Consider the following 15,601-nt stretch of genomic DNA (forward strand, 5'->3'; position numbering starts at 1 on the left):
TCTTGAAATCAGTAAAATGCAAATCTATTTCAAATTATTATTGACACTGATTCATAGTACTTTTTGTCATCATGAATTTTCTCACATAGGAAATGCCAGAAAAATATCACAAAGTGAGTTTTTTTTAACATGAGACGAGCTCTTTCATAGTTGAAAATATTGGAAAACGTTTGTTTAGAGCAGTGATCTCTTAAACTCTTGAGAATTAGCTCCCTTATCACTACAAAAAATTTGAGTACTCTCCATGTGTGTGTATTTATGATAAGTTATTGCAGTAGTATTAATATCTTATATAATATTATATATTCATAAAAATAGAAAACAAAAATTTTAAAAACAGAGACATTTAGTTTTTTTCCCTACATCATTATGGCATCTTGCAAACTGTAGGGCTACATGCACCCCACTTTGGAGACCAGAATGGATTCTGGGAACAGTAAAGGAGTGACTTTTTCCTTTGGGGTTGACTTTAAGGAGCCAATTTATTATTTTAGTTTATTTTTTTGAAATAAAAAAATGTTTATTTATTTATTTTGAGAGACAGAATGTGAGCAGGAGAGGGGCAGAGAGAGAGGGAGAGAGAGAGAATCCCAAGCAGGCTGTACACTGTAGCTCAAAGCCTGACATGGGGCTTGAACTCATGAACTGTGAGATCACGACCTGAGCTGAAATCTAGAGCCGGACGCTTAACCGACTGAGCCACGCAGGTGCCCCTAATGAGCCATTTTAAATTGAGATCCGTGTTCAGTTTGTTTAAACCCAGTGGTTACACAGCTCAGCTTTTTCATCAGAAGGACCACACTGTGGGGCATGATAAAGTGGAGAAGAGAAACCCGATAATTGATTGGCTGCTGAACTTAGAGGAAAAGTATTCCTCTGGGGGTTTCACAGCCAGAACTGGACACTTAGGTGGGGGTGGCTGGCAGGGCAGACTTGCAAAGCCTCGGAACTATTTTCTCATTAGTTTCCCATTCAGGAGCCCAGAAGCAGCATTGTGCTGATTCAGGGGTGGTTTTCAGTGGCTCAGCCAGCTTCACTTTGCTCCTTCCTACAGACAGAGGGAAGCATCTAGATTGGGTTCCTTCACTTCTTGCTGGCACACTTCCAATGGCCCGTGTGGTTGTAGAAACAGCCTATTTGGTAAAAAGACTTCCTTAGTTTCCAGTTTTATTGTCTTTGTCTGATGTCCTTGGCAGGTTTTTCTGTAGCTGCTCCCTTCTTCAAGACCTATAAAGACTTCCCATTACCCACCAGATCAAATCCAGCCTCCTCAACTTGGCATCCAAGATTCCATTTTTCCCATCCAATTCACACGTTGGGTGTCTTTACATTTAAATCTCCCTTTCAGTCAGGCTGGTCTCCTTACTGCCTTCCATGGTGCTACTACATGCCCCCACCCCACCCCACCAGCATATGCATGCACATGGGTGTGCCTGTGTGCATACACACACACACACACACACACACACACACACACACACACACGCTTGCCTATTCTGTCTTTATGGCCTCAGGCTGTTTACTACAAGTGGAAACCCCTCCTCATTCTTCTCTATCAGTCAAACTACGTACTCTTCAAAGTAAGATGAGTCCCACCTCTTGTATAAAGATTTTACTAAATGCTTTTCTAAGTGTGGTCTTTAGACAGCCTGCATCAGTATCACCTAGGATGGTTGTTATGAATGTAAATCCTTTGTTCTCACCTCAGAACCTGTCAACCATAACTACTGGAAACAAGGCTCAGGAATCTGCATTTTCACAGGGTGTTTATGAAGTGCAGTGCAATTTGAGGGGTGCTATTACCTGGTAACTTAGGGCACAGCCATCTCTTTTGCCACAGACTCCATTTATCTCTTAAGTTGAGACCTACAGAACAGGAACCTCTGAGTGTTCTACAAAGACTTCTTGGCTTCCAGGTCCCTTTTAGGGCTCTCCCAGGGAAACTTTGTTCCCCCTACCCTGTAGCAACTCATTAAGGAGGTCCTGCACATGGAATGTATGAGGGCCACAGGCCTCAAGACCTTTCAAGATCATCTTTGTGGCCATTCATTCTACCTGTACTGTGAAAACAGGCTCTAAGGGCCAGAGGCAGAGCGGACTGAGGGATGGGGCTGTGAAGTGAGAATTACGGGTGCAGTGGGCCTGCCTGGCAGGGGTGAATATGTTTACCAACCCGCAGAGAGGAGAGCTGAATGTGAACACCAGCCCTGTCTTCAGTAGAGCAGAGGAGATAATGTTCTAGGATAATATGTTCTCTGCTGGCCTTTCTCTTTTCTCTGGAGCTACTCTTTTCCCATCAGGGATCCCTTTGTCTTCTTAGTGGGGGCCTCACTGCCTTTAGCAATTAGAGTGTGCGTGTGTGCGTGTGTGCGTGTGTGTGTGACCAATTAGCCTATCCAGCCTCATCTTGGATTGAAAAAAAAAAATCCCCAGATGGAAGTAATTGTATTCATAAGCCCTTGTATTTTTAGAATGCTTTTTCCAGAAAGCTCAAAGCGTAGCACTCTGTGGCCTAACCTAGTTTGTTCCTGGACTAGCTCCAGGTGTTTGGTAAAGGCACAGCTTCTATAATTATTGTCATTTTACATTTGGAGGATGGAGAAGCTTTGTGGGTTGAAAAGGTCACATGGCATTAACGGCAGGATTGGGAACAGGATACTCAGCTTCTACTCCTGGTCTACTAGTGATTTCCAGACTTGAGCCCAGATAAATGCTCTGATGGCTGCATAAGAAGCACTTGTGGAATTAATTAAAAATATAGATTGCTGGACTCTATTCGTCTAGAGATTCCAACTCAGTAGGTCTGGGGTGGGGCCCAGGAATCTATATTCTCTACAAGCATTCCAGATCATTCTGATGCACAGCCAGCTTTGGAAACTAATACTATAGAGCACATGACAGACACACTACCCACCTATTTCCTCCCAGAAATGTCTTTCACTGAAACATGACTTTTTAAGGTTTTTCTTCTTGCCACCCACCCTCAAACTTCCCCAGGCCTCCCAGCTCAGGCCAAGAAACATGCTGAATCTGCCAGGAGCACGCTGCTGACCTGGAAGGAAAAGACGACCTCAAACACGGAGAAAAAGGAAATCCTGGAAGCTCTGGTCATGCTGTACTACACCGTGGGGGTGGCCTGGCTCCTACAGAACCAATATCCTTCCTTTCCTGGCTGGGCCTGTGATCAGAGCTGGGGGGGGGTGGTGGTGGTTGGGAGTACATGTCCCCAGGCGGGTCGTCTCACCTAGGAGCAGGGGAGATTGAACCAGGCTTTACAGCTCTATTCTGACATCCGGGGCCCCCCACAAGCCTCTTACCTCCATCTAGAAGGGTATGAATATTCCTCCTGTATCTGTTCATATAAACTCTGAGTTGAGCCATGAGAGGGGTCTCACTGGTGACCTGTCCCCTAGCCAGCTGAAAAGTTTTCGGAGTGTGTCCTGCTTGATTGAGCACCCAAGAAGACCAGTTTTAGCAGTGAGGACATGGGTGATAGTGGGTGGGGGGTGGTATAGGAGTGGGGAGAGTGCGTGGTAATTTAAAGCAATGTTTGTCAAACTAGGCAGCACCTGTAACACCTGGGGAGCTTTAAGAATTATTGCTGTTTGGGTCCCACCCTAGAGATTTTGATTTAGTAGGTCTGGGCTTCATCTGTTTATTGAGATTTTTTAAAGTCCCCCAGGTGATTGTAACCTGCAGTCCGAAGTCTCTGATTTAATGGACTCTTGATCATTTTTGTTTTTCTGAAATGCTGTTGAGAATACTGCCATGAAGCTGGAGGCCAAGCAAAAAAGACAAAAGAAATAGTTTTCTGTGTCCCCAGAGGTGGACCATTACTCTTCAAAAAGCGTGTGATTTTGACAGCCTTTTGGTACTATCTCTACTTGAAAACTGTGCATGGTATTTTGTGTTCACGATCGATCATACACTGAAGTTGGAACAATGCAGAGATTAGCGCGGCCCCCGAACAAGGATGATACGCAAATTTATAAAGCGTTCCATATTAAACAAAATTAACCATGAGTCTTCTTTGAGACCATGTGTCCTTAATCTCTCCTCTTTACCACGTACCCCTCTCTGCTTTTTTGGTCTTGGTACTCAACTTGTAAAAACTGATTCGTTGCCTTTCTCTGTTATGCCTTTAGAAAGGACTACTGACTATGTGGGAAATAGGATATTTGGGAATTAAGGGGATTTTCTTTCTTGCTGTTTGCCTTTTGCCAAAAATCTGTTTTGCTTGGACTTTCTAAATGATCCAGAAAGTCCCTTTCAGCAGAATTAGTTCCTCTCTTTTACCATTCACAGGAAGCAACTTGGGAAAAGTGAGTATTGTCACACCATGGATGCCTCTAAAGGAAATCTGGCATAATTTACAGTTTCTGTTCACTTCTCCAAATGCTCACCACCCACCACAGCCCTGGATTCAGGCTACTGCCATGAGAAACCCAGGTCTCTGTTTATTTTCTAAAGAATTCTTGACCACATATACATCTAGAAGATAAAGAACATAGTAAAGTGCCTGTTTTTCAAATTCTGCTTCATTTTCCCAAGTGGCCCTTTTGTTTACTTATCAACCGTTGTCCCTGGGAAGTGGGGGAGTTTGTGTGCCTAGCATTTTCCTTGACTGTTTCACTGGCAGAGAGGCTTATTTCAACTTGCAGAAGGCAGAGAGAAACATGAAGGAGCTGAAAGAATTATGTGAGGGAAGTGTTCACAGATTACAAGTCTCGGAGAAAGACCTGACAATTGCTTTGGGCAGGTAAGATCTGGGCTTTGAGAGGCTTAGGCTTTTGTGAATGAGGCCCGGTATCACATGATTGTTCTGTGCTCTTCTGTATAAGGGGAGAAAAAATACTCAGGGCAAAAAACCCAGATACTCAGATGGTGATAAAAGAGGCGTTTTACTTACCAAACGCACACGCCATGGTCTAAGCTTTATGTGCAGTGCCCATTGAATTCTCACAGACAGCACTGAGGTAGTTGGTGCAATTATTGTAGAGAGAGAGAGAGGAAACTGGGGCTGAGATTAAACAAACTGTCCACGGTGACAAGTGTTGGATCCATGGTCTGAACTCATGGACTCCTCGCCCTTATTCTGTCTTTCACACCTAGTCTCAAATTATGTCTTTTTCTGAATCGCCACTTACTTTTGTCATGAAGCATGGTATCTTAAAAGACAAGGAAAGAGTACTTAATGAAGACCGTTTGTTTACTGGAAGCCTATGAAAGCTATGCACAGCATATGCATTTTTAAGGAAAGTTCTGTTCCATATGGAAACCAAGTACTTGGGATGTGTTCAAGCCAGAATAAGACTTAACTGGTTTGCAGTTGAGTTAGGTATCCTTAGAGAGAATCACAGTATTTACATATAAGAGTGGGCCCAGCAGATTATCAGGAGAAAAAAAGAATAATAAAGCGTTTACTGTTCCTTAGATTTTTAAGATATCTGCACATCCACAATCTGGTTCCAAAACTGTAAACACTTGGCATGGTAGGGTCGATGACGGAATGGTAAGTAAATGAAATACATGAATCATGCCTACCTGCTCTAAACAACCATGAACCTAGAAATCAAATGGGAAATGGTGGGGAGGTGTTTGAATGCCCAGCGTTAGGTCAAACTATTGATATAAGTCCACGGAGCCATAAATTAGAGTCTAGTGAGTGTCTGCTGCTGTCACATGGGTCAGTGGCTAAGGTTTTTGTGCCGTATGTGAAAGATAGCCTTGTTCCTTTTTCAGAATAAATACTAGTGCGTATTTCACTCATTCATTCTACAATATTTATTTAGTATCTATTTTGTACCTGCACTGTTCTAAGTGTTGGAACAGTGTAACTATCTCCAAGAACTATTGTAAGTGCGCTACATCATTTATTTAGTTCAATCCTCTACCGCAAGCTATGAGGTAGGTATTTTTGTTTTCATTTCACAGGTAAGAAAATTAAGGCACAAAAAGAGTAAGTAACTCAAGGTGACAGAATGACTAGTAGAAGATCCAACACTACAGATGGGTCTTCTTAATCCATGGCTCACCTTCTGTACCACATTGACTTATATTTCATACTGAGCCAATATCTATTAAGGGCAAATCCCCTTTCTCATTTTAAAGGTAGGGAAAATACACTGTGATTGTTTAGGCCAGACAACTTGGCTAATATCTCCCTACAAGCTCTTGATGAGAGGCATTTTCATTCTGTAACTTCTGCTGTAATAGTCAAAGGAAATAGTGGTCTGATTGATCAAATATTTTTTCTGGAAAGAATTACCGGATAACATGCCAGTGCTCTTTTGATTGTTAATCCCAATCTTCAGAGGAAGGATGAACCTTTCAGTTTAAAATAAATTGTAACTTGTGGAATGCCTTATATAAAATAATTTCATATACATACATATTTTTTCCACTTTGGGAATACAAAGATGGAAGAAGCAAAGGGGGAGGGGAAGTAGTATTGATTGTGTATCTACTACATGTTAAGTGATTTCATGTACAATTTTTTATCTAATCTTTATAACAACCTTGTAATTTAGGTATTCTTATCATTGTTTTATTTGGAAGGAAATGTAGACTCCTGGAATTTGACCATAAAGCTAATAACTGAGGGGGGCACCTGGGTAGCTCAGTCGGTTAAGTGTCCAACTTCAGCTCAGGTGATGATCTCATGGTCTGTGAGTTCGAGCCCCACATCAGGCTTTGTGCTATCAGCTCAGAGCCTGGAGCCTTCTTCAGATTCTGTGTCTCCCTGTCTCTCTGTTCCTCCCCCACTCACTCTCTGTCTCTGTCTCTCTCTCTCAAAAATAAATAAACATTAAAAAAAAACTTTTTTTAAAAGCTAATAACTGTGAGAACCAGCTTTGCACTGCCATGTTATTTGCCTGTGTCTTGCTGTCTCTAGAGGAATAAATTTTAATGAAATGCTTTTTTATTCTCATTTTTTAAATTATATTTTGTTTTGGAAGATTTGAAAATATAGATATGAAGAAGAAAATAAAAGTTAGTTTTAATTTCACAACCCAAACATAACTGCTATGGATATTTTAGAGATAAAGATTGATTAATCGATAGATAGATATGTCAGGGTCAATTTTAAGTAGTCCTGTCACTTTTTAAAATTTGCCACACTTTTATTTTTTTTTATTTTTATTTATTTTTTTTTTTTTTGAGACAGAGAGAGACAGAGCATGAACGGGGGAGGGTCAGAGAGAGGGAGACACAGAATCCGAAACAGGCTCCAGGCTCTGAGCTGTCAGCACAGAGCCCGACGCAGGACCGGAACCCACGGACCGCAAGATCACGACCCGAGCCGAAGTCGGACGCTCAACCGACTGAGCCACCCAGGCGCCCCAAATTTGCCACACTTTTAATTTCTCCTCATATTATTTAGTCTAAAACAGAAGCATGATTTTTAAAGCCTGAAGTATTTTATTATATGATGTGCCATAATTTATTGAACCACTGTCTTTTGGAAGGAGTATTTACATTGTTTTCTCTATCCTCATTTTTAACTGAGGAGGAATAAACTAAATCAAACAAGACAAAGCAATGGCTTTGTATTGGTCTGAAAGAGAGGGAGTCAGAATAAAATTTTATTCTGATTCTAGAAAGTCTGTGTTTATGGGTAAATAACCCATCTTATGAACTACTGGAAGCCATTTTATGCTTTTTTATAAAATTAGACTATAGCATGCTGTATTAATGGGAGTGAATATTAGTCAGTGGAATCTGGTGGGTAAAACGCAGGTTAATGGGAGTTTGTTTATAGCAAGACTGGATTTTGGTCAACCACTCAGATAATTGGCCTCTAAAGGCCAAATCGTTTCATTCTTAGAATCAGTTCCTTTTGTGTCTGCAAAGTAAGGGGCCTCTCTGACTTTGCATCTTTGTCCCTCTTCTTATAGAGCCTCCTTGGCCGTCCACAGATTGAACCTTGCTCTGGCATACTTTGAAAAGGCAATTGGCAATGTTATTGCTGCTAAGGGTGATAGGACATCAGATCTGGTCAGTCTGTACGAGGAGATCGCGCAGATCGAGCAGCTGAGGAGGAACCATGATCAGGCCATTCAGTACTTGCAGCAGGTTGGTGAGTTGGCTGGAGCACCAGCCTACTGGCCTTCTTTGGCCCCATGCCCCGTTCCCAGGACCAGGGAAGCTTGGGCTTCTCAGAAGAACTAGGGGGTGGGGTGGATTTCCCACCAGATCCACACAAGAGCCCTTCCTCAACCTTAAACAACGTGGGCAGAGAATCCTGACTCAGGATGAGTGTATCTGCTGTTTGACCTGATCTGGGACCAAATTTCCCCTCCCAGGCTTCCCCTCATCTCTGTGGGTGCTGGGAAGAGGTAAGCAAGTGAGTCTGCTCCAGGGAAAAAAGCTGTAGGGGCAACCAAACTTAAGGCTTTAGCAAACACAAAGGGCTTTTTTAAAGTGAAAAAAAAAAAAATCATGATATTTTGGTGTGATGCTGTCATTTGTCCTCTAGGCTAGCCCAGCTGGTTGTATCAACAAGTCTAAATTTAAACCGACAAAAGAGTATTTCACTTGGAGGTAACTAATTTGACAAATGCCCAGGGGAAAACAAAACAAAATAGGAAGGAATGTTGAGTCATTATAATGAAAACAGTGTGGGGCTTTTTTTTTTTTTTTTTAAATTTTTTTTTTCAACGTTTTTAATTTATTTTTGGGACAGAGAGAGAGCATGAACGGGGGAGGGGCAGAGAGAGAGGGAGACACAGAATCGGAAACAGGCTCCAGGCTCTGAGCCATCAGCCCAGAGCCCGACGCGGGGCTCGAACTCACGGACCGCGAGATCGTGACCTGGCTGAAGTCGGACGCTTAACCGACTGCGCCACCCAGGCGCCGACAGTGTGGGGCTTTTTGATGCATCCTGTACTTGAAACTTCCCTTGAAACTTATTAAATTCGCCTTTTCTCTCCTCAAATAAGAACCTGTTTGTGGCTTCTGGTACCTCCGGAAGCCAAAAGTGGATTAGATTTCCTGTATCATAGAAACCATGCAATGCAATTCAATGGTATATGTGAAAACAGTCTGATACTGTAGAAAAGGCATTGCAGGTAATCACACCGTGGAGAAATGTTAGGGGATGTTGGTCTGAAGGCAGGGAGTCCACTGTTTACAGAGCAAGCCATCAGCTTCTTGTGTCCAAGACTGTGCAAGCGGCGGTCAGATCAGGATTGCCAAAACAAGATATAGTCAGTGTTTCCCAACAGCAACACAAATAGTTAACATTTATGGACTGCTTTTACTATGTGCACTTGAGGATATACTCATTTAATCCATGCAATACGCCTATGAAGTGGAGGCATTATTATGATTTGATCTCATTTTAAGGATGAGGAAACGGAAGCTTAAAGAGTTACAGCTAATTCAGCTGAAGTTGTGTCGCTAACAAGTAGGAGAGCAGGGATTTGAACTTAGAGAATTTGAGTCCTCAGAGCCCGCACACATACCAGCTCTGAACTCTACCTTAGCTCCATAGTGTTGTCTGAAATCTCTGGGGCTCCTTGAGATACCTCACAGTGTCTGACCCGTGTGAACTATGAGGCACGGGGGAAGGGGGCTTTTTTCTTTCTGGTGGGTGTGGGCCCGGGGTTTCTCTCTTCTTTCTCCTTCCACTTTAGTACAAATGATAATAGTAATAAAATCTCCACTTCTGTCATGCTTAGGACATTCCAGGTGGTATCCTAAACACTTTACACATATTAATTCATTTAATCTTTACAGCAACTGCTTGTAACAGTCATTTTTGTCATTCTGGTTTTATATTTGAAGAAGTTTGTGACTTGCTTGAGTCATCAGTGGCTGAGCTGGGATAGGAACCCAGGCAGTATGGTTTTAGGGTCCATACTTAACTCTCCTGAACTTCCTTTGATAACGAACCTTTGAGAAGCATAGCTAAAGTTGTGATTTTAGTTTTGCTATGACACCTAATAAGACATCATAGTGGCTAATATTTATTGAGAACTTACCATGTGATGGTATTATGTGTGCTTTGCATGTACCATCTCATTAATATTTTCCAAACCACAATTGATGGAAACTATATATTTCTTTTACATGTGAAGGTGAAGTTACTTGCTCAAGACTCACAGGAAATAGCTGGGACTCAAACTCACCTCTCTTATAACTCCATGATTAGATATCCACAGCTCTCAACTAGCAATTTCATGAGAGCTATTAGAAAATCCTCTGGGGGTGCCTGGGTGGCTCAGTCGGTTGAGCAGCTGACTTTGGCTCAGGTCATTATCTCACAGTTTGTGAGTTTGAGCCCCTCGTCGGGCTCTGTACTGACAGCTCAGAGCCTGGAGCCTGCTTCGAATTCTGTGTCTCCACCTCTCTCTCCCTGTTCCCCATTCTCTCTCTTTCTCTCTCAAAAGTAAATAAACTTAAAAAAAAATTAAAAAAAAAAAAGAAAATCCTCTGAAATACTGTCATTTGGGTACTCTTGATAATGATTTTCTCTATTCCAGGCCTATTCTATCTGTGTTTCTTTGTTCACTGAAGTCAGCCCCCAAACTGCAGAGGCAAGTGCGTTACTAGCCAAGGCTCATGCCCTGTCTGGAGAGGCCCAACACAGGGGTAAGTAGAAGAGGTAGCTTGCAGTTATCACCATTTCCCATGGTGGGGGGAAGCACACTGGCAATGGTCTATCTATCGATGTGAACAGGTTATAATTAGCTATTCATGACTGTGATGGAAAAATTAGACTGGAAGCCATTTTGTACAAAAGCATTTACACATGAATTTAGGCACAATAATATCTCCATAAATTAGTTGGGACATCAAAACCAATAAAACCATCTGGTTTCTATTTCCTTTATTCCCTTAGAATCTCAGCAGAACTCACCTGAATAAAGAGTAGAGATCATACACGCTATGAATGTGAGCTGTGAGGTATTGGTTGATGAGGAAATCCAGTGATAAAAGACAAAAACATTGGCTCCTTCTTTCTTCCTCCTCCATTCTCAACCTCCTGGACTCTTTTCCTCTGGCTGTCAAGAGAGAACACTTGTAGCAGCTAGAATTTTTATGACTATATTCAAAAGTGAGGTATTGGGGCTTCTGGAAGAAAGCCAGGTGATGAATTCATCAACAGTAGTCCTTTCTCAGACAAGGTCATCCTTTGGAAAGTGAGTAGCTTCAGGAGAGACACAAAAGAACGGATGAGAAAGGACTGTGTGCCGTGCTCAGCCGACTGGGTCAGATTAACGGACACTAATGGATTCAATGGCCCATCCAGAGGAATTTGAGATTTGTGAAAAATATGATTTAAACATTTTAAAATGTTGATTATCTCTGCTCATAAAAGGAATCCATTTAGGTGTACATTATTTTTCAGTCTTTTATGAAAAAGAGAGAGGAAGAGTGAGAGAGAGAGGGAACAAATCACAGGGAAAGTTTTGCATCCTACTTTTCTCCACTCTTCTATTTTCCCAAGTCATTAAATAATTTTGTTCAGTTTTCAGAAGTTATTTTCATATTTTGATTACTGTTTCCTTTAGCATGAATGTTCATTGAAGACTTCCTGATTCTGTGTTTCCTAGCTAATCATCTTCTTTAAAAAGTTTTCTTGTGTATACTCAGAGCATTTGTACTCCATCTATACATCTGATTTTTTAAAAATAGTCTTCATGGTTATAACACATTTAATGTATTTGTGAATATGTAAAAATTTTGTTCAAGTGAGAAACTTCTATGCTTCTGGGTTGGGAGGTTCTAAGGCCACCTTATTCTTTTCTTGTATACTAATTTTTACCTGTAAAGATTTGGATCTTCACCTATCATTCACTAAATTCCAGATGGATCACAATTGACTGATCACAACTGAAAATATGAATTATCCCGAAGGAAATACAGCACTACAATCAAAATTCCTAAAATTAATAATTTAAGGAAATAAAAACTTTCTGAGCACACAAAGATATACTAGAAGAGATTGATAGATTTAATTATAAAAAGATCTAAAACCTGTGTCTGTCACAAAGTACCATAAATAAAATAAAAAACAGTGTAATCCAAGATGAACAGATAATTTGAATAAGCCCTTAATTATTGAAAAAAAAAAAGAATTTGTGAGAAAGATACATCAACATCCAGATGATTCCACTGGATAATTCTACCTAATAAAGTATTAACACCCATCCTGCATAATCTTCTCCAGAAAATTGAAGAGGAGGGAAAATTTCCCAACTCATTTTATGAGGCTTGCATTACCCTGACACCAAATCTGGGCAAAGACCTTACAAGAAAAAAAACAAAACAAAACTACAGAACAATACCTTTCATACACATAAACCCAAAAAATTCTCAAGAAAATACATAGCAATGTATAAAAAAGAATAATACACCATGACCAAGGGAAGCTTTTTTTCTTGAGAGTGTCAGCCTGGTTCAGTGTTTAAACCTGAATGAATGTTCTCTACCATATTAACAATCCAAAGATGAAAAGTATGTAATCTTATCAACTGATGCAGAAGAAGCATGTGAAAAAATTCTGCATCCATTCACAGTGGAAGGGGAACTTTCTCAATCTGATAAAAGACATGTACAGAAAACCCATAGCTAACATCATGCTTCATGGTGAAAGACTGCTTTGCTCTTAAGATCAGGAATAAGGCAAGGATGTTCATTCTCACTAAGCTTATTCAACATAGTACTGGAAGTCCTAGCTAGTGCAGTAGGCAAGAAAAAGACATACAGCCTAAAAGAAATAAAATGATCCTCATTTGCAGCAATGCAGCTGTTTCTGCTGAAAATTCCAAGAAATCTGCAAAACTCTTAGAACTAGTAAGTGAGTTTAAGCTTAGCAAGATCACAGGATATAAGGTCAACCATAAAACCCAGTCACATTTCTATATATTAGCAATTCACAACTGGAAACTGAAATAAATATTACTTACAATAGCCCCTCCTCCCAAATGAAACACTTAGGTATAAATCTAACAAAACATGTACAGTATCTGTATGCTAAAAACTACAAACTCTGATCAAAGAAATCGGAGATGATCTAAATAAATGGAGACATAATGTATTCTTAGATTGGAAGATGTCTAGTAAAGCTGTCACTTCTATAGAAATTGATGTATGGATTTAACACAAATTATCAATCCAAGATCCCAGCAGGAATTTTTGTAAATATAGACAAGCTGATTCAAAAATTTATACAGAAATGCAAAGAAGTTAGAATAGCTGAAACAGTTTTGAAAACTAATAAAATTGGAGGAATCATACTACCTGATTTAAGATTTATTATAAAAGCAACAGTGGGGCGCCTGGGTGGCTCAGTCGGTTAAGCGTCCGACTTCAGCTCAGGTCATGATCTCGCGGTCTGTGAGTTCAAGCCCTGCATCGGGCTCTGTGCTGACCGCTCAGAGCCTGGAGCCTGTTTCGGATTCTGTGTCTCCCTCTCTCTCTGACCCTCCCCTGTTCATGCTCTGTCTCTCTGTCTCAAAAATAAATAAATGTTAAAAAAAAAATTTTTTTTAATAAATAAATAAATAAATAAATAAATAAATAAATAAATAAAAGCAACAGTAATCAAGAGAGTTTCGTATTGGTGAAGGGACAGAGATCAGAGTCACTGGAACACAAAAGAGAGTCCAGAAATAGACCTGTGTAAATATAACCAATTAATTTTTGACAAAGGTGCTAAGGCAATTCAATGTGGAAAGAATAGTCTTTTCAACAAATGGTATTGGAACAATTGGAACAATGGTATTCACATGCCAGAAGAAAAAAGAGAAAAAACTCACTTTCGTAACATACACAGTCATTCAACATAGATCATTGTCCTACACGTAGGAGCTAAAATTTACATTTACTTTACAATAGAAAAATAGGGAGAAAAATAATACCAAACATTACATAAAGAAAACAAATGGCCAATAATCACAAAAAAGGTTCAATCATAGTAATAATGAATCAATATAAAACAGCAAGGATACCAAGTTTCCATCAGAATGTCAACATTTAAAAGAAATGATAACATTTAGGATTGATGAGAGCAATTTGACACAAAATCTCTGAAAGATAATTTGGCAGAATGTTACACATCTTAAAACTATACATACCTTTAAAATCAGTTTTCACCTATCCTATGTAAAAATTTTTTAAATATGAAAATATCTAGTATTTGCCAGATTGTGGAAAAACAGTTCTGCTCACTCATAGATGGAAGGAGTGATAAGAAATTTGGAAAATAACTTGATAAGACCTAGTAAAACCAAAAGGAAACATGTAGAAGGATGTTTACTGTGGCACTCAGTCTGTAATTGTAAAAAAATTGGAAACACCCTAAATGTTCATCAATTAGTGAATGGAATATTTGATATATTAATTGCATGGAATTCTGTAGTCTGTAAAAGGATTAGACTTTATAAATAAAAAGAAAGTTAAAAACAATATTAAGGAAAAAATACCTTGCATTTTTAGGACATAAAAATACTCTTGTTTATAGTCACACACACATATGTATATATACATGAAAAATGAACTGCAAAGTAACTAAGACCGCATCAAAATGTACATCAAAATGTAAACAGGTAGAGACTTCTGGCTATGCCTTTGTGAAGAGATCTGTGAATCAACACACACATACACACATACAAATTAAGATGTTCCAAAAATAACCATTTGAGGACACTGGCAATAAATAAGCAGACAACAAATTGGAAAGCATTCTTGCAAAACTGCTAGAGCTTTGGGTAAAGAGAGTCTTCTTGTCTTTTTGCCTGAGGCTGCTCCCATCCACCCACAGCACCAGCTCAGACAGTGAGAATACAGCCATTTGATCAGCAGGGGCTCGCCAAGAGAACAGCAACTTTGTGGCAGAAGCTTTGGACTCCATTTGGGGCAAGGGGCAACCCCCCCCCCCCATTGATTCATCAGATAAAAGTGGCAAACTCAGAAGAAATGCAAGGAGGGAACGCCTTCATACTTGGTAGCCTAAAGTTGCTGTCCTGGTTTGTAGGCATTAGAAGCCTGTCAGAAATCTTAGCAGGAAGCACCTGGAAATGAGAGCCAAGAAAAGGCCAGAGAAGCTCTCCCAACATCCCTTGCCAACTGGGAAACTATTTACATGTGTAGGGGAGATATGGCAAATAACAACCAAAGAAGACTTGAAATGTGGCAGAGCTTTGAATGCACACCCTAATCTACATACAGATCAATCAGCAGAGGATAGAAGTCATACATCGTAAAGGTTTTTGAGCACAACCTCTTTTCAAGTCAGTCACTTGGGTCAGCACTAAGCTATGCAGACACAGGGGTAACCCCAGGAATCCCGACCAAATTTTTAAAGGATAATCATTAGGGGCACCTGGGTCGCTCAGTCAATTGAGCATCTGACTTCAGCTCAGGTCATGATCTCACAGTTCGTGAGTTCGAGCCCCGCATCAGGCTCGATGCTGTTAGCCTGTCAGCGCAGAGCCTGCTTCAGATCTTCTGTCCCCCACTCTTTCTCTCCCACTGGCATGCTCTCATAAAATAAGTAAAACATTTACCAAAAAAATAAGCATTAAACACAAAGATTTTAGATTTCTAGTCTGGCATATAGGGGCTTAGAGGTAGTCACTCCATCCTAACA

General features: G+C 40.2%; 1 protein-coding gene and 1 pseudogene across 7 annotated transcripts in view; both read left to right on the forward strand.

The window, feature by feature from the left end:
• The window catches only part of TTC23L (tetratricopeptide repeat domain 23 like), a 61,160-nt gene that overhangs the window by 17,452 nt on the left and 28,107 nt on the right, over window positions 1-15,601 (forward strand). For all 7 annotated transcript variants that reach the window (XM_058717108.1, XM_058717133.1, XM_058717149.1 and 4 more), the window contains exons 5-8: window positions 2,998-3,154; window positions 4,634-4,759; window positions 7,899-8,076; window positions 10,488-10,596. In XM_058717108.1, the coding sequence (XP_058573091.1) occupies window positions 2,998-3,154; window positions 4,634-4,759; window positions 7,899-8,076; window positions 10,488-10,596 (570 nt within the window). The remainder of the gene's footprint in view (window positions 1-2,997; window positions 3,155-4,633; window positions 4,760-7,898; window positions 8,077-10,487; window positions 10,597-15,601) is intronic.
• Window positions 3,916-4,008, forward strand: LOC131489776 (U6 spliceosomal RNA; annotated as a pseudogene).

Source organism: Neofelis nebulosa, chromosome 1 (assembly GCF_028018385.1).
Source record: "Neofelis nebulosa isolate mNeoNeb1 chromosome 1, mNeoNeb1.pri, whole genome shotgun sequence".
Classification (NCBI taxonomy): Eukaryota; Metazoa; Chordata; class Mammalia; order Carnivora; family Felidae; genus Neofelis; species Neofelis nebulosa.